We start from the raw sequence: 25,640 nt of genomic DNA, 5'->3' as shown, positions 1-25,640 counted from the left end.
TAAGGGCCCTGGCCATCTGCCTCACCGCTAAATAAAATAACAAAAGTCTTACAAAATAATTTAATTAACTACTGGCATTGGCAAAGCCTGAAACTGATAATGATTATCTGATTGATTAACATCAATCAATAAATTATTTTTCTCACAACCAAACACCATTTCCTACAATTACCATTGGTGAGCATAAACACAGATTACTAATTCATATTCTTTTACAGTGAAACTACAGGTTTTTTTTAATATGCCAAAACAATAATATTCATTTATCCATTTTTTAATCCTGTTTATAATCCTGCACAGGATCCTGATGAGGTGGAGCCTATATCAAGTGTCTCAGAACCAATACATATGCACACACATTCATATGGGACCATCATACATGTGTCAGATTTAATCCTTACCGCTCTGGAATATGTAGAGAATATCAAAACTTACAAAGGGACATTGAATGAGATGAAAACCAAATCTACTTTCCTAGTACTTTGAAGTAGGGCACAGATCTCTGTGCCACTGTACTATCCCATAATAAATGAAAACATGCAAAATGGGGAAAACCTGCAACAGCGTTACATTTATCCACATCCTGCACTACTATCATCAGTCCTCTACTAACGATAAGACAATTCAGCCACCCTCTTGTTGTTTTGCTTAATAAAGACAACCACTCTGTTTAATTGTCAGATGGGAGAAGATGCATGGTCATAAACAAAGCGAAGATCAAACCCAAGAGATCAGGAATACTAGCAGCCAAAACTAAAACGCAACACAAAATTCGTTGTCAGAAAAAGGTGACATTGTATGCTGGAGAATCAAAAGAACTATTTAATCAAAGCAGCAACAAAAGGATTTGGGAAAATCTGTCTTCTCAGGTAAAGAAAACAGTTTTGAGCTGCACTTTAATCTCGCTGCATCATGTTTGATGGTTCATGACTATAGTGGATACACTCCTAACAATGGTAGCTCAAAATAGCACCACTGATAAATAAAATGTTAGTGATAATGGCACAAATAATTATATACAAACATAACTAAGTAAACAGGTAAAAAATGGATGTAACCACCAGAACCCCTGGAGTAGAACACCCCCAAATACATAAGAAAATCAAAACAAGGACCATTAGAGTTCCCATAATAAACTAAAAAATGTCAAGAGTCCTGACACCAGTAAAATTCTGAACAAAATTTATGCATTTAAAAGGAAGCAAAAGAATAAGACAAAAAGCCTCAATTACATGGAATGCTCAAAATATTCTCATACAGTGATGTCTCTAGCATATTGACTTAATGACACATCTTTGAATTATTGAGGGTAATCAGTCTGAAGCAGAATCTTGTGACATTGAGAACCAGGCCATAATAACAAACCTAAATCCTGCCTGCCTATATGTGACTGTGTACTGTGTAATGCTCTGGGGCCTCTATTGCAAACATTTGGTTTCAGTAAAGAGCCTTGTTCACATTATCAGTTTTAAGTTGAGTCTGGAGTGTGGATTCCACCAATATCATGTTTTATCTCTTCTACTATTCATGATTGTTAAGGAGAAGATATCAAGGTACAGCAAAAGCTTGAAGACTATTCAGTCTGGGAATTTGGGGTTGTTTCTCAACTGTTTGTAGATAATGCTTCCCTTCTGATCTAATCAGAATATGACCACTTGAGTGGACCGCAGTGCAGTGTAGTGTTATCAAGGTGAAAATAAGGACTCCAAATCTGAAGTTTTTTTTAAAATTTTGTATTAAACTGTGGTAGTGAAGTTGAGGTTAGGCCTTGGAAAGTTTTTGATATATGAGTTATTGACGCCCCTGTTCTCACATGTGGTCAAGAGCTTTAGGTAGTGGCTGAAAAAAATAACATGTGATGAGATCAAATGAAAAAGTGGCAGAAATGTGAATTGTGTGCAAAGGATTGCTGGGCTAATACTCCATGATAGGTTAAAAAAACATAACAATGCAGGAGGACCTCTGGGAGAAAAAAAAACACAACTGCATGTCCAAATGGAGGTAAGTTAGCAGAGTTGGGTTAGGTATTTAGTTAGAAATTAGGATATTTTCTGAAAGCCTCCCACAGTGGACATACTAGGAATGCCTCACTTGGATAAGTGTCTCCTGACTGGCCTGGGAAATCTCCAAAAGCAGCTGGAGTCTTCTGCTGAGGATATCTGTTCATCTCAGAATGTTAGCATTGTAACCCTTGCCACAAAAAGCACATCAAAAGCAAATTAAAGTAATTTCAATGACTATTTATGCATGTAATTAAATAAACAGTTAGTGAAAGATAGGGGTCAATTCATCCAAGATAAATTAGACAACTCTCAATTTTAGCTGTAATCCTTCTAAACAAATCAAATGATCAAAAATCTTAAGCAGGAGTCAGCATACCAGTACATTCAAATTAACAGAGTTAACAGCCTGCATATATAGTTAATCTGATTCTTTAAATTGCCTGTGGAACCAAATGGTGGAATATCTTGGCTAAGTAGTGTTAGTTACCATTTCCCTGTAACTTTGGACAATTGCTTCATACATGATGAGTTCACTGCGGTGGGCTGACACCCTGCCCAGGGTTTATTTCCTGCCTTGTGCCCTTTGGTGGCTGGGATTAGCTTCAGCAGACCCCAGTGACCCTGTAGTTAGGATATAGCTGGTTGGATAATGGATGGATGGAAGAGGAATTCCTTCCTCCAAAACAGAAAAATTTAAGGTTATTTCAGATGAGAGTGCACAAGGCTCTTCCCTCAGTAAGCTTGGAATCAGTAGTTCTGCTCTGGACTGTCTGACTGATCCACTTGCATCTTCTGGTCTAACTCTTTGCCTCCACCACAGAAAGTCAACACAGGCATCTGCATTTGTTCTTTAGGTTTCAGCATAGATTCAAGCGGTCTCTCTGGTATCTCACCATAGATGAATGCTCTATTTGCCGTCTGATTATCCCTCTTCAGATTTGTGTTTAAACATTGCCCTTAAAGGTGTCGCCCTTTCACCGTCAGTCACGGCCAGGAATACTGGCGTAATTCTAGACTCATTGTTTTCATTTATCAAATATATTTCATCAACGACCCAATCCTGTCATTCCTTTCTTAATCATACTCAGAGGGTTTGTCCCTTTCTTAGTGTATACCATGCAACTCTCTCCTGGCTGGGCTTCAAGAAAAGGGAAAACTACGTTAAATGTATGGGAGGATGCAAATTGCGCAGCAATAATACGGCGTACAGGTAAGAAAGAACAACATTCGTTCTTCTAGATGAAAAGCATTACGTTAAAAGTAAACTTCAGTTCGTGCGAATTAGGGTCCTCCTTTCGCTAGATGGCGTGCTTATTCCTTGATTGGGCTTGAGCGAGTGCTATGATCCCAACTTGTGAAGTCGGTGCCTCCAATGGGAAGTGTGATTTGCTGTACTACGCTCACTGTTTTGCAGTAGAGTCTGTATACATGCAAGTGGAGGTGAGAGTAATGAATCTTAAGGTTGAGTGTAGTGCACTTACCTTGAGAACGTCTTACGAAGAGTAGGTTTGCGTTTCTCTCAGCATGATCGACAGGAAAGGACGGTAGTCCTAGAAAGAATTGATGTGTAAGTCGTGTTCCTGTATGTTATCAGCAATGTGGTTGTCTTGATGTTTTCCTTTTTTATTTCTTTTTGTTTACGTCTCACAAGTCTTTTTTCATATTTATGGCCATGATATGGTATGCGGCTTTCTACAAGACTCTTAAGTGAATATGCTGAACCAGACTTTCATTAACGTGTGTTTATTTTCTAAAATGTTTTTTGTTTCTTTGACGGATTTGCAACTTACGAATTTAAAAAAATCGATCGGTTAAAGTGTCACTGAAACTTCTTTGTAATAAGTACAATAAAAAAAAAAACAACTAACACAGACCTTTCAGTGTTGTCAGATGTAAATATTTCATATTCGCACCATAAATCCTATTTTCAGTATAGGTGATAATTTTGGTTTTGTTTCAGTTATCGATTTATCAGCAATGCTTATTTAAGGACGTAAATTTGCAACTGATCAAGTCGCAGTACTAGATGTTAAACTAAAGGGATGAGGGCTGCTTGCAGTCAGACAGGGTATGTTTGTATAGAGGCTAGCAAAATAAAAGACATTTACCACCATTGCAATAAATGGTAATTGTTTAAACAATTTAGGAAAATTTGGAGTTTGGTAGAACACGGCAAATGTTTTGCATACATAGAATGATATTAGCCAATCAAGGCGAGTCTTATTGACCGGTAGTTGTTACGCAAACGCCCCCCGCAAACATCTCCTGTAGCTAAGATCACACGTCCACTGTCTGAAAGCATGACTTGAAATACCCTGCCCTTATTTGATAAAACACTTTTTTATGCGCCTTGTCCTACTGGTCCTCTAAATGCAGTGCTTTATTAAAATGGTTTATATACAGTATATCTTTTACAGTTCATTACGTATAGATTCAATGATGTGCACATGGTCACATAGAGCTGTGATTCTCAACCTTTTTGGCATTTAGTTCTCTGATAATCTGTAAACTAGCCACCATTTTCTCCTTAGTGGCACACATTAGCAAACAGCAGTAAAAAACATATTGGATTCAATATTTAAATTGAGTGTATATAACAGATAACCTGCACATGGTTCTTATCCAAAAATAACTCAACACACGGGTTTTTAAATACTAGATGAAATTTAGTGTCCATTTGACTTTTTAATTGGTATCCTTATTATCTTATTCTCACAAGTTTGTCCAAATCAGTGGGAAGTGAAGAGAGTGCAGAAACAAACTTATTTTACTTGTGGCTGACTCATCTACAATTTTAACGTAAATATATTTTGCACAAGGCAAGATGAGCTGTTATGCAATTGTGAACACATTCTTGTATTTGGCAATTTGATGTGCAACGAGACGATGCTCCAAGTGCCTGATTGCTTGTTGTATAAACATGCTAGAATGTTTTAGTCAGGTCTCAAGATTTTCATTTAAAGTTGAAAGATTTAATTCTATAAGTTGAATACTTTTGTTTCTAATGTCTTTATAGCTTAAGGATTCATGCTTTAATTCGATAGTAACATATTCCACATAACACACAACATCTGTTGCACACTATATGCTTCACTGTAAATAAATTTAATTCCTCAGGAAAATCTGGGTTGAATGTTATTTGAACATTATTGTTTGGTTTATTTTTTTGGGATAAATATTGTAAGGTTGATATAGAATTGGAGGTGATGCTCCGGGGCATTTGTAGAACTTGTTCTTTGGCTTTCTTAATGAAGCATGTGGTGCATAACAGGTTGTCATTTGCTCAGAATTGAACTTATGTCATTTCCCCAATATGCAGCAGCAAAATGACTTGTTGATTGGGTGTAGAACTGAAATCTGCAATCAGTACCTTCGTAAAAACATTAAAGCAATGGCTTATTTTTTGTTTTTTGAAACTGAAGCTGGTGTTTAGCAACCCACAGGATGCTGGTTATATATATTATATATATATATATATATATATATATATATATATATAATATAAAGTTCCAGACAGAGCGACAGATGAAAATCCGCGATATAGAAAGACCATATAAATAAACTTTTTTTTTATATAGTTTAAGCCTTAAAATACCCATCCCACACGCTTTAAACACATGTAAACATATTAAAACACACTTTGTAAACATATGATTTGTGGATGTCGGGCTAAGGATATGAGTAACATCTCTTTATTATAAAACATTTTAATGTCATGCAAAACAAGGCAGTTAGACAGAAGATCTAAAGGCTTTTAAATGATTGATACGCAGAGTGACAAGCAGAACAAGCATCTTGACAGAAGCAGCACAAAGTTCACTTCTCCTTAGCGTGCATTCAACTCCCCAAACCCCCTTTCACAATGTGAATTGGCAGGAGCGAAGTGAGCCTGTCAGGGGGTGGGGATGGGTGGTGGTTTTGAGTGAAGCGATCGACACCAGATAATCTCAGACAGACACTTTGGCGACACGCAAGACTAGACATTACAACCTTGGGAAGCAAAACCTGTCAGACGGTGACTTTTTCACGTAACACCCTACTTACAAACAATTTAAAACAAGTTCACTGACATCTAACCTAGCATTTGTTGGAATACTTTTGGCAGACTAACTTCAGGTGCTCCCAGCTCTTAAAACAATGACAAGCAGAACATGCAGCTTGCCAGCAGCAACTGCAGAAAGCCAGCAGATGATCCGAGCACTTCTCCTTATGCGTTCAGCCCTCACACACGCCCCACTCCTCCTCTTCCTCCTTCAGAACGCACAGAGCGACAAGCAGAATAGGCATTTTGGCAGAAGCAGCACAAAGCCAGTAGCTGATCCATCCACTTCTGCTTAGTGTGCGTTCAGCTCCCCCCATTCACAAAGCAAGTGGCAGAGACGCAAAGTGCAAAAGGACAGCTGCTGTACAGGCTTTTAAGTGATTGACGCAAAGCGCGACAAGCACAACATACAGCTGGCCAGCAGCAGTAAGACACCATGAAAATAACAATCTTTTCAAATTGTTTATCTGATAAACCTGGGGGTGTACAAGCAGGGGGCAGAGCTCCCTAGTAATAATAGTATTAATAAATCCGTGATGTAGCGGGGGTGCGATAGCTGAACTGCGATATAGCGGAGGATCACTGTGCTAGCGTAAAAAGTTAGATATATGTGTTTTTTTATTAAAAATTGTTAAAAGTTCATCTTCATTTTCTATTATTCTGCCTTAGTCTGACATTTTCTAAAACTATAGTAAAAATTATGGTGCAAAAAAACTAAAAATAAAATAAACTGATGGTACAAAAAAAAAATCTAGAAATCTTGCAATGTTGGAGGACCAGATCTGAGAAACGGAGACCCACCCTGGACACACTAGTCGTGTAGGTGGAGGGGGTAAGAAGTAGAGTACTCGCCTGAGACACTGAGTTGCAAAAATCCATCAGTCGTGGCACGGGATTACTGAGCAATCTCCATCCTGTTATGGATCAGCTCAAAGAGGTGTGTAAGCTAGTGGGAACTATTTTCTCTGAGCCAATATGAGCATTAGAAGACTTTGCCATGGGTTATGGACTCTGAATAGGAGAATGGGATAGTCAGGAGTGAAGTCTTGCAGCAGCATGAAAGAGATCCACAACTGAGCATAAAGTCTCAGGTTCAGTTGTTGTGTAACCAGTATTCCTTTTAAGTACTACTTTTTTTTCATTCCTCACATACCATCTAATCAATGTTTTCATACTATATTGGTTAAGGACCGCTGCCTATATGTTAAACTGTATTGGTATGTCACTATTTTTATGTAGCAGTTGAAAAAAATTATTAATTACATATACAGTGCATCCGGAAAGTATTCACAGCGCATCACTTTTTCCACATTTTATGTTACAGCCTTATTCCAAAATGGATTAAGTTCATTTTTTTCCTCAGAATTCTATACACACCATGCCACAATGACAATGTGAAAAAAGTTTACTTGAGGTTTTTGCAAATTTATTAAAAATAATAAAACTGAGAAATCACATATACATAAGTATTCACAGCCTTTGCACAATACTTTGTCGATGTACCTTTGGCAGCAATTACAGCCTCAAGTCTTTTTGAATATGCTGCCACAACAACAACAACAACAGCATTTATTTATATAGCACATTTTCATACAAAAAAATGTAGCTCAAAGTGCTTTACAGAATGAAGAATAGAAAAATAGAAGACACAATAAAAAATAAACATAAGTCAACATTAATTAACCTAGAATAAGTAAGGTCCGATGGCCAGGGTGGACAGAAAAAACAAAAAAAAAACTCCAAAGGCTGGAGAAAAAAAAATAAAATCTGTAGGGATTCCAGACCAAGAGACCGCCCAGTCCCCTCTGGGGAATCTACCTAACATAAATCAAACAGTCCTCTTTGTATTTAGGGTTTTCAGGGAAGGACTTGATGATGATGGTCACGTAGACTTCTGGCTTTCAGTCCATCAATGTTGGTGCATCATGATGCTTTGAGTAGGTGGTGGTGGCACAGGCTGCCACCACAGAGAAACCGGAAAAAGAAACAGAAGAGAGAGTAGGGGTCAGTACGGATTTTGGAGCTACTATGAATAGTTATTATGATGAATTGAACATACAGAGTATCAAGATTAAGTTAAAGTTAAGTTATAAGTAGGCCATGTTAAAGTAATGTGTTTTCAGCAGTTTTTTTAAAGTGCTCTACTGTATTTGCCTGGCGAATTCCTATTGGCAGGCTATTCCAGATTTTAGGTGCATAACAGCAGAAGGCCGCCTCACCACTTCTTTTAAGTTTAGCTTTTGGAATTATAAGGAGACACTCATTTGAAGATCTAAGGTTACGACTTGGAATATAACGTGTCAGGCATTCCGATATATAAGATGGAGCGAGATTATTTAAGGCTTTATAAACCATAAGCAGTATTTTAAAGTCAATCCTGAATGACACAGGCAACCAGTATAGTGACATCAAAACTGGAGAAATGTGTTCGGATTTTCTTTTCCTAGTTAGGATTCTAGCAACTGCATTCTGCACTCGTTGCAAGTGATTTATGTCTTTTTTGGGTAGTCCAGAGAGGAGTGCGTTACAGTAATCTAGTCTACTGAAAACAAAAGCGTAAATTAATTTCTCAGCATCTTTCAATGATATTCTTGGCACAGCTATCCTTGGCCAGTTTCGCCCATTCCTCTTTGTAGCACCTCTCAAGCTCCATCAGGTTCGATGGGAAGTGTCGGTGTACAGCCATTTTAAGATCTCTCCAGAGATGTTCAGTCGGATTCAAGTCTGGGCTCTGGCTGGGCCACTCAAGGAAATTCACAGAGTTGTCCTGAAGCCACTCCTTTGATATCTTGGCTGTGTGGTTAGGGTCATTGTCCTGCTGAAAGGTGAACCGTTGCCCCAGTCTGAGGTCAAGAGCGCTCTGGAGCAGGTTTTTATCCAGGATGTCTCTGTACATTACTGCAGTCATCTTTCCCTTTATCCTGACTAGTCTCCCAGTTCCTGCCACTGAAAAACATCCCCACAGCAAGATGCTGCCACCACCATGCTTCACTGTAGGGATGATATTGGCCTGGTGATGAGCGGTGCCTGGTTTCCTCCAAACATGACGCCTGGCATTCACACCAAAGAGTTCAATCTTTGTCTCATCAGACCAGAGAATTTTGTTTCTCATGGTCTGAGTGTCCTTCAAGTGCCTTTTGGCAAACTCCAGGTGGGTTGCCATGTGCCTTTTACTAAGGAGTGGCTTCCGCCTGGCCACTCTACCTACAGGTCTGATTGGTGGATTGCTGCAGAGATGGTTGTCCTGGAAGGTTCTCCTCTCTCCACAGAGGATCTCTGGAGCTCTGACAGAGTGACCATCATTTTCTTGGTTACCTCCCTGACTAAGGCCCTTCACCCCCGATCGCTCAGTTTAGATAGCCGGCCAGCTCTAGAAAGAGTCCTGGTGGTTTCAAACTTCTTCCACTTACGAATGATAGAGGCCCACTGTGCTCATTGGGACCTTCAAAGCAGCAGAAATGTTTCTGTAACTTTCCCCAGATTTGTGCCTCGAGACAATTCTGTCTCAGAGCTCTTCAGACAATTCCTTTGACTTCATGTTTGGTTTGTGCTCTGACATGAACTGTCAACTGTGGGACCTTCTATAGACCGGTGTGTGCCTTTCCAAATCATGTCCAATCAACTGAATTCACCACAGGTGGACTCCAATTAAGCTGCAGAACCATCTCAAGGATGATCAGGGGAAACAGGATGCACCTGAGCTCAGTTTTGAGCTTCATGGCAAAGTCTGTGAATACTTATGTACATTTGCTTTCTCATTTTTTTTAGTTTTAAAAAATTTGCAAAAATCTGAAGTAAACTTTTTTCATGTTGTCATTATGGAGTGTTGTGTGTAGAATTCTGAAGAAAAAAATGAATTTAATCCATTTTGGAATAAGCCTGTAACATAACAAAATGTGGAAAAAGTGATGCGCTGTGAATACTTTCCGGATGCACTGTATGTTTACTTAAAAACTAAGCACTCTTAGACTTGGAATTGTTTTTTTCTATTATAATGTAATCCTCACTGGGTCTGTGGCCCCAAGTTTAAAAACCATTGGGGCTTACATAGCAAGGGGTGTGAAACAAAATGACTCTGGGGGAAAAATAACATCAATTACCTCTGAAAATTAGATGAATGCATTGATGCTGTAACTTTGACAATCCCAATAATAAAGAATTTTAACTTAACAGATTACACTGCACTGCATTTTTTATCAAAGCCTTAGATTTTTTTTTAAAAGAGCCAAGGCCATTTGCATTTTAATATCAAAGCTGATGTCGCATTACATGACTTTTAGTTATAGGTTATGTTAGACTTGCCTGACAACAGTTGCTGATCTTGTTGCCAGACCACATTAATTTACATGACTGAAAATCACTGGGTATGTTAAATTTATCAACTGCATGACAACTTTTCAAGGCAGTTGTGCTCAGAGTTCAGCTGTAATCTGTCAGCCTTTTTGCTAATTTTCACTTTGTCATGGTACATCAATACACAAGCCCGCAGACAGGTGAGGTTCAAAACACGTGTTCCTTATTCTACTTTGCTGCATTTTATATATTTAACTTCTGTGCGAATATTCATTGGTTGTCAACTGTCATGCACACAGAACCTGCCCCTACATTTAAAGACAATCTCAATCCTGTTTGTTGGGATGAGTATTAGACTGGTTGGGCTGAGCCAGTCATTTTGTTAGACTAAATGACTAATTTTCACAGGAACATGCTGCTGACTAGCTAAGATTAAGTAAATGAACTGAAGATTACTAGAAAAGTCATCTAATGTGACATGGCCTAAGTTTAGTGTCAACCAGCAGTCAGCATTACATACTTCCTAGGGGGTGTTGTGTACATGCACCATAAAAAAAAAAAATACTGAGAAAATGAAAAGGAGTTTGAGCTACAGAACCAAAATCACCACAAACCATTTATCAGATTTCACGTTACATGCTAAGTAATAATGTGACATTTTGTACCGAATATTGCCTAGTTGTCTGAGGAACAAGAATAAGACAGCAATTGCATCTGGTCATCAACATTCAATAATGTAAAATTTTAACACAGTATGGAGACAACATTTCAAGTAAAACCTTACCCCTGGGGCTGAAAGGCTGCCATGGAGGAAGATGAGGAGCAGTGAGGTGAAGCATGTAGCCTTTTAAAATTGCTGATTATCAAAAAAAATGCTTTGCAGCCTGTGATGATAGCAGGGCATCTTGAAGGACCGGGGCTGTAACATTTCGACAAGTGGTTAAAAAAGAACTGTTCCTGTAATTTGCAGATCACTTCAGAGCTACACAACTAAGGGAGCACAAGTTGTAGGTCTCTCGCATGTGTAGAGCCAGATCCCACAGAAACACACTTCTGTGTTTATCATAGAACTACCAGAGAAGCCAATGGAAAAAGCATCTCAGAGACCAGTGTTCATAGACACAGCACTTAGTGAGCACTTTGGACATGTCTCCCAGCTGCTTCATCCCTTTGCCCACCCCACTCTGCCTAAGTGGTAACTCATATGCCCACTGGCTCTGTGAGACTTGCTAACAACCACACACCCAGGCAGATGGACTCTAGCAGCTAGGAGATGCATCCACAGTGCTCTGTGTACTGTGTCTGCAACATAGCGATCAAGGAGCTGCTTTTATGCCAGTTTCTCCAGGTAGATCTGTCGTCTTCAGACAGGTCTTGACCACCTGAGGAGCTTATCCCACTCACATTCCGACCCTGGTGTGCTAAACTATTAATTCCATGGAGCATCACTGTGCTGTGGCACACTGGTTAAAAAACACTGTTCTTAACCTTACTGTTTTGAAGGTCAGATTAGTTTCCTCTTTGAAAATATTTTTTTTTTTTTAAAACCGCATTGCAAACAGTCAAGTGCCACAATGAAGTTCTTATCAACAGGATGTAAGCAAGTGAAGAAAGGAAAAAAAACAAAATAAAATGTATCATGGGGTAATCATGACACCTTATTTATTCTGTACATAAGGAGATTATTACAGTGGACAAAGATGTTTTGTGATGGATTTCTTTTGTTTAATAAAATTGTTTAATAAAAACAGCATTATTAATATATTGGTATGGGAAGTTTAGTACTTTTTAATTTTTATACAGTGTTTCTGAATATTTCTGAACATTGCCTTTGCTTTACATATACAAAGTCCATTTCAATCATTTTTGTGTCCTCTTTTTCCCTCTTCTGCAGATCAGTTCCAGCCCTTGCTTTGGTCTTGTTTTTAAAATGGAAACTGTACACAAAGGAGAGCATTTCAAGGGTCTGGTATCTGCAGAACCTGATCCTGCAAAAACCCATTTCCGTGTTTGTCGTTTTATCTTAGAGGCCGGTAAGCATAAGCAAACATAAGAACAACTGTAAAATTGAATTTTATTTGCATTTGTAGAGAATGGGTAGGATGATAGAAAATAGTGCCACTTTGAATAAAGCATCACTGATGATCTGACAGGAAAACCCACCAAATGTTGTTTGAAAATAAAAGGACAAAGCATTACAGGTTTTCTTTTACAATTCTACTAAAATACCAGCTTCCCCACGAAATAATTTATTATATAATGTGGATCACTTTTAAAATTGGGGGGCTAGTCTTGTATTACAAATTTTAACATCATTAAAATTACTCTGAAGATGTAAATGGCATAATACTGTACTTGTAAATGAAAATGGGTAAGCAATATTTTATGTAAACAAAAAAAAAAACTGTATTTAAAATATTAGATCGGCCTAAACTAAAGCACACTAAAATTTTGCAAATCTGGTGTGACAGAGATTATGAAATATTGGAAAAATCCGAAGTTATGCATTATGAAATATTCAAAAAGTCAGAAGTTACGGAAAATTTTAGGAAAGGCCTCAACCATACTCGGATCCCAGTAGGTTTGGGCAGAGCCCGAACTTTGTCTTATAATCTTAACAACCAAGTCATTGGGACCAGTTTTTTTGTGAATATATGGATATGACTTGGCATCTACCCATGGCTTTACCTTTCTGACTTTTCAGAAGCAGTTCTCCATCAAGACTAGCTGTGAATATGGGTACAGTATTCTTGCATTATTAATGTAAATACTGGGTCTATGGTACAGCAGGCATTCCTTCATTTTAGTAGGCTTAATATCAATATAATAGGCTTCGCAGCAATGTAAAGCAATCAGTGCTAAAATTTGATTTTACGGTAAAATTTATCGCGAAAAGTAAGTTATTGCTCAACCCTAGAAGACTAGGTGATTGCCAGTCAGAGCTCTGAGTATTTCATTTGGAGAAGGACGGCAAGATTTTGTAATGTAATTAACATTACATAACTTTTCCTACATTAAATAATAAAGTGTTGGTGATGATATCAATTCACTTAAAGCACCTGGAGCTGCTTTATTTTGACAGTTAATCAGAAAAAATACAGTTCTGTAATATTGAGCAGACCACTGTGCAAATACTACATCACTGAGAAAGCAAGTTCCACGTCTCTTACCTTTGTAGAGCCAGGTTCAGTTAGTGAATGTGTCGAAGAAATTCCTACACTGTCAGGACCAGGTGGATAAAATTATTCTTGAAAAGCCACAAAATTCTCTTTAGGAAATATACAGTACATTCCTCTGATATCCATAGTGTAGTGTAGCTAACTCAGGAATGCCCAATATACATGGCCTTAGAATTGTGTATGAGTATTCATTCACAGATACGTAAAGCTTCCCGAGTAAGCGCTGTAAAGGCAGCCTCAAGACTTTCTGAGGCAGATCTTGGCTCTGAATGGAACATAGATTTCAAAGAGTAACGTCTACCAGTGAATTTTAAATGGCCCATCTTCTGTTTTATGTAATCATATATTTGTTTATGGGCTTTAATGGTCCCAAATGCTCATATTTTTAATTCTTACCTAACAGAATGTGTTTTTACAAAAGATTTGAAATGGGAAATATTGGGCAAAAGGAATTCAGATCCACCATGTTTAACCCGTTTTCCATGACAGTCTTTATGAGTATGAAGTGGCATACTGTTGAAGCTGAAGTATTATCAGATTTGCTTTAACTTTTTTTTTTTCTTCTGCAGGAATTAAGTTGGGAATGCATTCCGTTCCAATTGCCACAGCATGCACCATTTACCACCGCTTCTTTCAGACTTGCACCCTCGAGGTATATGAGCCTTATTTAGTAGCCATGTCGGCTATCTACCTAGCAGGCAAAGTGGAGGAACAGCACTTACGCACACGGGACATCATCAATGTTTGCCACAGGTCTAAATGTCTTTTTTTTTCCAGTTGTTGTTAGATGACTCATGCAATTAAAATGCTTTCAGAATGTTTTGTAATCTAAGATGAAGTGAAATTTGTATTGTGAAATCGTCCATGTGGGATGAGTAAACTTCACCAACTGGCATGGTATTAAGTCATAATGTATCTTGTCGTGATGTATCTAGATGGTTTCAGTTTTTTGCATATTTGGGAATTGTCAAGAAATAATATAGAGCAAGCAGTCCATGTATTTACACATATGTTTGGCAGCAGCAAGCCATCACTGTATGAAATGGCTAACGAATGCTAATTGTTTAAAGGGGCATCACTTTCTCCCACACCTTATTGTATTTTATTTGCCATAGATTGCAGGCAGCAATGCCTCCTTTAAATGCAAATTATTGAATGAGAACCCCATCCAGCACCCACATATGGCTCACTTGCCTACATTGTATTATTGCATTACTGCATTCCTGCAGTATGAACTGCTCTCCAGTGTTCCTGCTAATTATTTTGAACCCGTTTGTGATGGTGTAAATAACATATGTATTAAGCTTTGAATGATGTGATGTACCATCACACAGTTGACGAATGAATGTGTTGTGGCGGGTTGGAGTTTTGAGCATCGCAGGTGCCTAATGAGTAAGGGTAATCAGCATGTTAACAGCTGTTAGGCAGAGTTCCAAAGTGCTGCACGGTACCCTGAAAAAAGGTGCACGGGTTTATATCTGTGCAGCTTAGAGGGAACATGGCTGCTGTCACAAAATAATTAGCCAGAAAGTCAGAAAATAGTCACCAGCTTTGATTCTGTTGTTATACGGTAGGAATTTTGTGAAAGAGTAAAATAAGACAATGGAAAAAGATTATCACGCTAAAGTGCTCATACAGTGTAACAGATACTGCATAACATGCAGCAATTTCTAGTAAAAGTTAACATGCAGTAGAAGACAATCCATTTTTTGTTGTTTTAATGCACTGGCAGATGGCATCTGGGGGCTCAGGTAAAATGAACAAACTTAAACAAAATTACGTCATCTTCAGAAGCCCTCAAGCAGACATTATGTGCTTTGTAACTGCCCATACTGTAAGATAGTGATTGTTTGATACGCGTATTTGCCTAGAAGTAGTATTCAGTGATATCGATAAATCTTTTTCAAAATGCAAGGGCACCAAAATAAATAGAAATAAAATTAGTAACAGTAAGATTAAGCAAACACCTAACAAGAAAGTTTTTAACTGTTTTTTTTATAGAGTCCACAGATTCAGCCATACCAAGGTGAAGAGGGAGATTGTTACAAATCTAATCCAATCTTAAGATAAGTTTTAGGGTAAGCCATAATCATGGTTTCCATTTTGCTGGAGTTTATATATAAGTAATTGTTAAAGAGCCAAACGTTTATCTGTAAAACGCAATCAACTAGGGTGGACACTGTATTGAGAGGTTGTGGCTTAAAAGAAATATACAGCTGAATATCATCAGCATAAAAGTAGTAAGAGATGCATTTAAAAGACTGAATGATCCCTATATTTAAAATAAAAATGGACCAAGGATTGAGCCTTAGGGAACCCCACAGTTTAGAGAAGCAGTGGCAGATAAAAATTTACTCGTACTGACAGAAAAGCTCCTATTTGATAAGTAGGTTGAAAACCGGTCTAAGGCAGAGCCAGAAATACCAGCCAACTGTCTAAGCCTATTAAGTAAGATGTTATGATCCACAGTATCAAAAGCTGCACTAAGGTCGAGTAAAATGAGTATGGAGCAATTCCCTGCATCAGAAACCATTAGGAGATCATTATAGACCTTTAAATGAGTGGTCTCACTGGAGTGCTGCTTTTGAAAACCAGATTGTGAAGGATCAAAAATTTGTAAATTGTGTAATAGAGATTTAAATTGGATTTCAACAACTTTTTGTAATATTTTACTAATAAAAGGCAATTTTGAGATTGGCTGAGAATTGCACACAGAGCTAGGATTGAGGTTAGGTTTTTTAGTAAAGGCATTATCTTGGCATGTTTAAAATACGAGTGAACATACCCTTGCTTCAGAAAGCCATTGATTATAGACATTAAAGATGGGCCGATGCTGGTGAAGGCCCCAAGTAGAACAGGAGGTAATATCTCTAATGAGGATGATGCAGGTCTCATCTTGCCATCTATTGTAAATCGTTTAGTGAAATCTGAGAGAGCGAAATAGAAGACTTTGGGCACACTAAGTGACATTGTCATATGGAGAGGAAGTTAAGAGATTTTGAATCTCAAGTCCATCACCTTATTCACAAAATTAAGATGTATATTGCAGTCGTAATCTGAGAGAAGTAAAACGTGCTGGGGAGAAGGTGTAACAATGTTTTTAAAGGTATTGTTTAATATGTGGGGATTATTTTTACTACGCGTTATGAGGTTAGAAAAATAAGATCTAGTCTCTTTCTTATTGATTCATTATAAGAGTAAAGTACTTCTCTAAAATGTTCATGGTGGACATCCAAACCTGTAGTCAGAGACCACAAGTAACATTATTAAGCCAAGGTCTACGTTAAATAATTTCACTTTCTCTGTTGTAGTTCAGGTGATAGACTATTCTGGTGAATGACTATTTTTCAACATATAATAACCTCAAGGATGCTTGCTGTAATAAACCAAATAGTACAATTTATTTATAATATAAGGATGACAGAAGGTAGATGTATGCAAATATATATGTATATAGATAAACAAAGAAGATTTGATTGTAGACCACAAGTTATCAATAAAGAAGTAATCAATTTATTATTAATTTGATATGTATAGAAAGTTTTTTTTCTTTTTTTACATATACAGTTGTGCTTGAAAGTTTGTGAACCCTTTATATATCTGCATAAATATGACCTAAAACACGTTGAAGAGAAACCATTTAAACAAATGAGACAAAAATATTATACTTGGTCATTTATTAAGGAAAATGATAGAATATTACATACTAGCAAAATACCTGCACTTCGCAGCGGAGAAGTAGTGTGTTAAAGAAGTAATAAAAAAGAAAAGGAAACATTTTAAAAATAACGTAACATGATTGTCAATGTAATTGTTTTGTGACTGTTATGAGTGTTGCTGTCATCAAGGATTTGATTATCATTATTTCTTTCAATCAGGTTCGTATTTGGAGGGTGTGTTGTGTTCAAGTTACATTCCGTGTTTGTCAACCGTTGTAAAGATGACAGGTTTCATTCATCGATTCCTTTCTTACTGCATCAATAAACAGCTCGTCTTCCTCTTTATTTGAGACATCACACATTGCATGCACGTTTTTTTTTTAAACTGTCTTTCTTTTGCTGGACATTGCCTTTTTCCACTGTGTGCTTTGTTTCTGCAGTAGCTGCACTTATGAATATGCTTGTATGCGTTACTCGCTTCATATTCTTTTGCTGCCTTCTCAATTGTGTAATGCGTTTTGTTCAGCGCTCTTTGGAGCTGTTGCTTTTTGTCTGCGTACTGCGTTCACAGTCAGTTCATGTGAGTCGCTCAGAGTACATACATCGAAAGTTCTCAGTTGTGTTTGTGCTATCTCGTGCGATGTCCATGACTGTATTTAATGTTAGCTAAGACCCGGCACTTAAACGTTTCTCTCGCAGTTTCGCTGAGTTTGTGCCTAACACCACCCTGACCATCTCATCTTCGTCTGCATAAGCATAGTCCTTCACCCACGAATATTTAGCGGCAAAGTGTTTCTATTGGATTGCCGCTGACGGACGGCCTTATATGGGCAGGCACTCAATTACGTGGGAGGTGTGACGATGAGGGACGCAACTCCGCCTCACACGGCGACCAAGCTGCAGGCTATGGCCGGTGTATATGTACATAAGTAGGTTCCAGTTATGACCGTTACACGTACAATTTCGAAATGAAACCTGCTTAAATTTTGTAAGTAAGCTGTAAGGAATGAGCCTGGCAAATTTCAGCCATCTACCTACACGGGAAGTTGGAGAATTAATGAGTCAGTTAGTCAGTCAGGGCTTTGCCTTTTATTAGTATAGATTTGTGAGTGGCAAAAGTATGTGAACCTTTGCTTTCAGTATCTGGTGTGACACCAACCCTTGCAGCAATAACTGCAACTAAACGTTTCCGGTAACTTTTGATCATTCCTGCACACCGGCTTGGAGGAATTTTAGCCCATTCTTCTGTACAGAACAGCTTCAACTCTGGGATGTTGGTGGGTTTCCTCACATTAACTGCTTGCTTCAGGTCCTTCCACAAAATTTAGATTGGAGTAAGGTCAGGACTTTGACTTGGCCATTCCAAAGCATTAACTTTATTCTTCTTTAACCATTCTTTGGTAGAACGACTTGTGTGCATAGGGTCATTGTCTTGCTGCATGACCAACCTTCTCTTGAGATTCAGTTCATGGACAGATGTCCTGACATTTTCCTTTAGAATTCTCTGATATAATTCAAAATTCATTGTTCTATCAATGAAGGCAAGCTGTCCTGGCCCAGATGCAGCAAAACAGGCCCAAACCATGATACAACCACCACCATGTTTCACAGATGGGATAAGGTTCTTATGCTGGAATGCAGTGTTTTCCTTTCTCCAAACATAACGCTTTTCATTTAAACCAAAAAGTTCCATTTTGGTCTCTTCCGTCCACAAAACATTCTTCCAATAGCCTTCTGGTTTGTCCACGTGATCTTTAGCAAACTGCAGACGAGCAGCAATGTTTTTTTTTGGAGAGCAACGGCTTTCTCCTTGCAACCCTGCCATGCACATGAATGAATGAATGATCTTTACTTTCATTGTCACAGGTACAACGAAATTGGAAGATGTCTCTGGTCAGTGCATTATCACATATATATAAAAAAAAAACAAAAAAACGAGTAGAATATAAACAAACATTCAGTAGTGCAAATTATCACATCTATAAAAAAAAAAACAAGTGAATCTAAACAAACATTCAGAAGTGCAAATTTTATTTTTATGTATTTTATTTATTTTTTTTTTTTATTTGTCCTTGCATGTATTGCTCTATACCGTTTGCCTGACGGCAGCAGTTCGAATAGGAAGTTTCCAGGGTGTGAGGTGTCCTTTATGATATTATGGGCTTTTTTGAGGCAGCGGGAGCTGTGTAGATCTTCTAGTGTGAGGAGAGGGCAGCCGATGATCCTTTGGGCAGCGTTGATGACTCCCTGAAGTGCTTTCCTCTGAGCAACTGTGCAGCTAGCATACCATATGCATATGCAGTATTTTAGGATACTTTCTATAGAAGCTCTGTAGAAGGACACCAGCAGTCTCTGTGTGATGTTATTCCTCCTGAGTACTCTCAGGAAGTACAGTCTCTGTTGGGTCTTTTTCAGCAGGTCAGAGGTGTTCACACTCCAGGATAGGCTTTCCTCTATGTTGACTACCAAGACCCGGAAGTCTGCCACCCTCTCCACACAGTCACCGCTGATGATTAGTGGTTGGACTTCTGTCTTGTTTCTTCTGTAGTCTATTATGAGTTCTTTGGTCTTTTTAGTGTTTAGGAGGAGGTTGTTATCCTTGCACCAAGAAGACAGCTGCTCCACCTCATCTCTGTAGGCAGACTCGTCTCCCCCATATATGAGCCCCACCACAGTAGTGTCATCTGCAAATTTCACAGTGGTGTTGCTCTGGTGGGCGGGGGTGCAGTCGTGTGTGTAGAGAGAGTAGAGCAGTGGACTAAGCACACAGCCCTGAGGTGACCCAGTGCAGAGGCTTAGGGTTGGTGATGTGTGACGGCCCACTCTCTGTCTGCGGCCAGTGAGGAAGCTGTTGATCCATCTGCAGGTGCTAGTGTAATGTGATAACGGACCAGCTTCTCAAAACACTTCATCGCCACTGAGGTGAGTGCCACTGGTCGATAGTTGTTAAGGCTGGAGATGTGAGGTTTCTTGGGCAAGGGTATTATGGTGGAGGTCTTGAGGCAGGGTGGGACAGTCGACTGTGCGAGGGATTGATTGAAGATCCTGGTGAAGATGTCAGCCAGCTGGTCTGCGCAATCCCTCAGTACATGTCCTGGTACGCCATCAGGACCAGCCGCCTTCCTCGGGTTTACGGCCCGCAGGGTGCGCCTCACTTCATGTTCCTCCAGAGTGATGATGGTACTACAGTGGGCTGTGTGGTGTTGCCGTGCCTCTAAAGCATCCGGTGCAGTGACCTCAAAACGGGTGAAGAAGATGTTCAGCTCCTCCGCCAGTGCTAGGTCTGCTTCAGCAGCGCCTAGGTTGGTCTTGTAGTTTGTCAGCTTCTGGACACCCTGCCACACAAGCCGGCTGTTCTTGCTTTCCAGGTGGTTCTCAATTCTCCTCCTGTAATCCGCCTTGGCTTCCCTGATGCCTCTTTTCAGGTTGGCTCTTGTCATACTGTAGTGGTCCCTGTTACCGGACCTGAAGGCGTTACTCCTCTCCTTTAACAGCTGTCGGACTTCTTGGGTCATCCAGGACTTTTGGTTGGGGTAAGCCCGGATATGTTTGTCCACTGTGACAGTGTCTATGCAGTGTTTGATGTAACAGAGGACACTGTCCGTGAATATTTCCAGGTCTTGATGTTCGAAGATGTTCCAGTTGGTTTTATCAAAGCAATCCTGCAGCTGTTGAGAGGCACCCTCTGGCAATGTAGTAACAGTCTTTGTGATGGCCGACGCGGTTTTCCTGATGGTGGCATATACAGGAATTAGGAGCAGGGACAAATGGTCAGACTGGCCCAGGTGTGGTAGAGGTCTGGCCCTGTAGCTCTTCTTGATGTTTGAGTAAACTTTGTCCAGAGTGTTATCACCCCTAGTGGCACACTTTACATGCTGGTGGAAATTAGGGATTACTGTTTTTAAATCTGCATGATTAAAATCCCCAGCTATGATGTGTACAGCGTCCGGGTATTTGCTCAATTTGTTGCTAATGTTTGTATGCAGAAGTGTTATCGCCACGTTAGCATTAGCATCTGGTGGTATATAAACAGCTGTTATTATGATGACGGTGAACTCCCTTGGAAGGTAGATGGGCCTGTATTTAACAGTCAGATATTCTATGTCCGGTGAACAGTGACGGTTTGTGATCACTGTGTTAGTACACCAACTGTTATTCACATACAAGCAGATTCCCCCTCCTTTTCTCTTACCGGAGTCCTCTGTTCGGTCCTGGCGCTGTGCGGTGTAGCCTGTTAGCTCAATAGCCGAGTCCAGAATGGATTGATGCAGGCAGGACTCGGTGATCAGAAGGATGCATGAGTCTTTGATGTGGTTATTCGCTGTTATTTGTAACCTTAGCTCGTCCATCTTGTTCTCCAGGGATCTGGCATTCGAGAGGAATAGACTAGGGAGCGGTGGTCTAAGTGGCTGCCGCCTTAGCCTGGTTAGCACACCAGCCCGGCAGCCTCGCTTCCTCCTTCTCTCTCGACGCCGCCTGCGCCTCCTCCCCGCTGGGATAGTAATCCACAAAGCGCCCGGTCTCCTCGCTATTTCCTCCGGTATTTTGTGCAAGCGGATAAATTTGATAGTCACACTCACACGGTAACTCACTCCGATCTTAAGGAGATCATTTCGGCTGAAGATGTTATTCGCTTGACTGACTGTTCACAAAACAAAGCACAAGACGTACAAAAACAAAAACATCCAAACACAACACCGACTAGTGGGATACCGAGCTGCTGCAACTATGTGTGCCTCCATTTTGTCTATGCTCCTGCCACAGCAGAAGACAGTGGACCATCAGTGTTCTCCTGAACAACAATGGTGTAGTTGTGAACATGAACATTAGCCAATGTGAGAGAGGCATTCAGTTTCTTAGAAGTTACCCTGGGGTCCTTTGTAACCTCGCCAACTGTTGCACGCCTTGCTCTTGAAGTGACCTTTGTTGGTCGACCACTCCTGGGGAGGGTAACAATGGTCTTGAATTTCCTCCATTTGTACACAATCTGCCTAACTGTGGATTGGTGGAGTCCAAACTTTTTAGAGATGGTTTTGTAACCTTTTCCAGCCTGATGAGCATCAACTACTCTTTTTCTGAGGTCCTCAGAAATTTCTTTTGTTCGTGCCATGATACACTTCCACAAACATGTGTTGTGAAGAGCAGACTTTGATAGATCCTTGTTCTTTAAATATCACAGGGTGCCCACTCACACCTGATTGTCATCCCATTGATTGAAAACACCTGACTCTAATTTCATCTTCAAATTAACTGCTAATCCTAGAGGTTCACATACTTTTGCCACTCACAAATCTGTAATATTTGATCATTTCCCTCAATAAATAAATGACCAAGTATAATATTTTTGTCCCATTTGTTTAACTGGTTTCTCTTTATCTACTTTTGAGTGAAAATTTGATGATGCTTTAGGTCATATTTATGCAGAAATATTGACCAATTCAAAAGGGTTCTCAAACTTTCAAGCACAAGTGTATAAATATTCCCTTATTGAGTCTTGGGCTGTTTTCCATGGCATTGACATGAGTAAGCTGAATCACTTGCAGCTTGCTGATGAGCAAGTGACTAAACTTGACGTTCTCAGTTACATGAAAGTAAGAAATATGTGGGGCTTTGGTATTTCTCCTGAAGTATTTGATGTTTTGAGATTCGCTACATTCCCTTGTATTTCTGATGCTGCAATCTGCCACTGGCAGCATAAATGTCTCATTAATTCCTCTTGACTGTTTAAATGGTTCTAGGAAATGAATGGATGTGAACAGTTTTCAACAGTAATGCAATATAATTGTGCACAGTCGCTCCACAAATGTCTTAGCATACTGTATGTACATTTTCAGATTTATTTCAAATTAGGTAAAATTAGTATTTTAAGATTAACAGGTGTAATTTTAGGGTAGTTATGTAAACTTTGGTTCAGCAATAGGTTTTGCTTTGTAATGGCAATGGCACATTTTGAGAGAAGTTATCATCTTCAGAAAAGCTAATATTAAAATAGGGACATAGCTTACTGATCTCATAACATTAATCAGAACCGCAGATACCTAAATTGCCTACAAGAGAGCTTACCTTAATAGAGCATTTACGAATATAATACCAGTCTAATCTTTTAGCATTTTAACATTGCAAGTAATTGTTTAGCCCACTGAATTCTGTAACTAAATAGCTTCTAGAAATGTTTGCTTGCAAAGTAGAGAATAGGTGCTGCTCTGAAATTTGACAAGAATACCATCTTCTGATATCTCTAAATTTGTATGAATATTCATATAAAGAAATGAAAAATTACTGCACTCACATGTTCTGAATCATTGCAGATGAATAGTGAATCATATTTCTAGAAAATTGTTTAGAGAGAGGTTTTGCTGTTTATACATGTGCATTAAATATCTTATTGATGTTTTCTATTTGTGCTCTCCAGCTTAGACTTTTTATGTTTTGAATAAAAAGGCATGTAGTTTTGATTTTTATCTTGCGGTGTGTACCAATTTCCCATTTTATTAAATTTATCCGTAAAAAGTAACAAAATAATATTGCCATTATCCTTCAAGGTTCAAAACTGATGGAGTTCCCCTTTATACTATAAACAAGCATACATTATTTAAATTTACACTAATTTAAACTATTTCACTTTTAATTTTACCAGTGCCTTAATAAAACTTAAGTATTAGCTATTTCTCACTACTGTCCTGTGTGTGCAAGTGTCTGTACTGTAGTATATGAGGGTAGCCTGCAAATATGCCAAGACTTAAAAAAAATGTTTTATATCCCTCAGAGGACACACAATGCAAAAAAAAAAAATAAATAATAGTATGTTACTTGTGTTTCCATCCTGCTTTGTTTCTCATGAACAGAGGACAAAAATGCAGATTTTTTTCCCTAGCTTGATCTGAACCTGTCTTTACCTATTAAACTAATCTTTTTTTTTGTGTGATCTAGTCCTGTCAATGTAGGCTTCTCTCATTCTGTAGATTTTTTTTTCTGAAAAATTACCTGAACCTGAAAGGAACATCATTCCTTCTTGTAATCAGAGAATGCATTTCTCATTATGTTGAGTCAGTGAAAGTCTCACTTCTGCTAGTATGGGGGCATTCTGACACTGCAGTAAGATACTTTAATGCATCAACAGTCAGTTTAGCAACTCTACTTGTCTAATGAAGTAAGGAGTGTAGAAAAAGGTTGAATATAACTTTTAAATGAATCGTGGCATAGGGTGTTGCAAAGTTTTATTTTAGTCACAATAGACCTGCTTATACTGTAGTCTCTAACTCAGAAAAAATAGGTCAGAGGCTTTCTTCTCTTTATATGAAAGTTAATTTACTATCTTCACTTCACTTCTCCTAAACATTTCTAGGGACAGCTCAGTCTTGAAATGGTTAACAGCCACTCTTACACAACTTGTGGTGGCAGGACGCCTAGTTCTCCAATGTCAATAAATATATTCCCTGTGATTGACGATATTCTGGATTAGGAGTAAATGTCAGTGGATCTAGGTAAACTACTGTATAATATAGTAAGGTAATTGCCAAATCACATGTAGCATTATATTCAGCAGTCCTTTCAGCTTGAGTGGCTAAAGTTAAAGGCACTACAATTTGTCCAACTGAAGAACAGGGAAACAAAATAACCCTTGCTGCAGAAATATTTGGGGATCAGGTACATGAAATAACAAAGATAAAGCTTATGTTACTGGCCATATTTTGTTCATAGCAACTTCTGTCAATAACTATGGGGAAATGTGGTGAAGTGGTCCTAGTAAATTTTGAGAATTCTGTTTTCTTCTGTTCTCTGGAACTTTACCACATGTCTCTTTATGGTCCTACCCAATGCTGCACAGCGCATGTATTTACTCTGAATGAAAATACTGAATCTGGCCAAACAATGGGTATGCAAAATCTTTGTTGGTTAGCTATAAATAAAGAAAATTAGGTTTTGCTTTGAAGGGTTGATGTTTATATCAAGATGGATTACCTGTTTGAAATTCATATTAACGAAGGTACAAACAACACACCTGAGCTAAAGTATATTGTCCAAATATTTGGTATTTCTAAAAAAAATGTAATTTGAAGAAATATCAGATTTCAAATATTTTAATAAATGTGTCAGACACCAAAATATTTTTGTATTTTTGGAACACTTTATTTTTATTTTTTGTAGTAGATAAGTGGTACACATTTCTAAATCTTAAAAAATGCATGTTTGTATGTGTGCAAAAATGCAGAAGTTGATTTTATTTCGGCTTTTAATTCTATGGGAAATACTTATTATACAACAACCTCCGCACTGAAGTAAAAAAAAAATATATATATATATATATATACTGTATATACACAAGCAAAGTAATCAAGAAGCCCTATTGATCAACTCCCTACATAAATATCTATTTTAGGAACAGCAAAATTTATACAAAATTATGCCTTTTAATAGTTTAATCATATTTTACACAATTATCAATGAGCTCAGTTAAAAGGAA

General features: G+C 38.5%; 1 protein-coding gene across 2 annotated transcripts in view; it reads left to right on the top strand.

Annotated features, from left to right (window-relative positions):
- Positions 1-3,373: 3,373 nt before the first annotated feature.
- The window catches only part of ccnq (cyclin Q), a 56,389-nt gene continuing 34,122 nt past the window's right edge, over positions 3,374-25,640 (top strand). The window contains exons 1-3 of one of the 2 annotated variants that reach the window (XM_039774924.1): positions 3,375-3,570; positions 12,233-12,371; positions 14,087-14,270. In XM_039774924.1, coding sequence (XP_039630858.1) covers positions 12,269-12,371; positions 14,087-14,270 — 287 coding nt within the window. In that variant the 5' untranslated portion in view covers positions 3,375-3,570; positions 12,233-12,268. Of the gene's footprint in view, positions 3,571-12,232; positions 12,372-14,086; positions 14,271-25,640 lie in introns of both variants that reach the window. The other variant, XM_039774925.1, reaches the window with a different exon arrangement.

This window comes from Polypterus senegalus, chromosome 13 (assembly GCF_016835505.1).
Source record: "Polypterus senegalus isolate Bchr_013 chromosome 13, ASM1683550v1, whole genome shotgun sequence".
Lineage (NCBI taxonomy): Eukaryota > Metazoa > Chordata > Cladistia > Polypteriformes > Polypteridae > Polypterus > Polypterus senegalus.
Note: the sequence above shows the minus strand (reverse complement) of the source record. Positions and strands in the feature narration are given on the sequence as shown.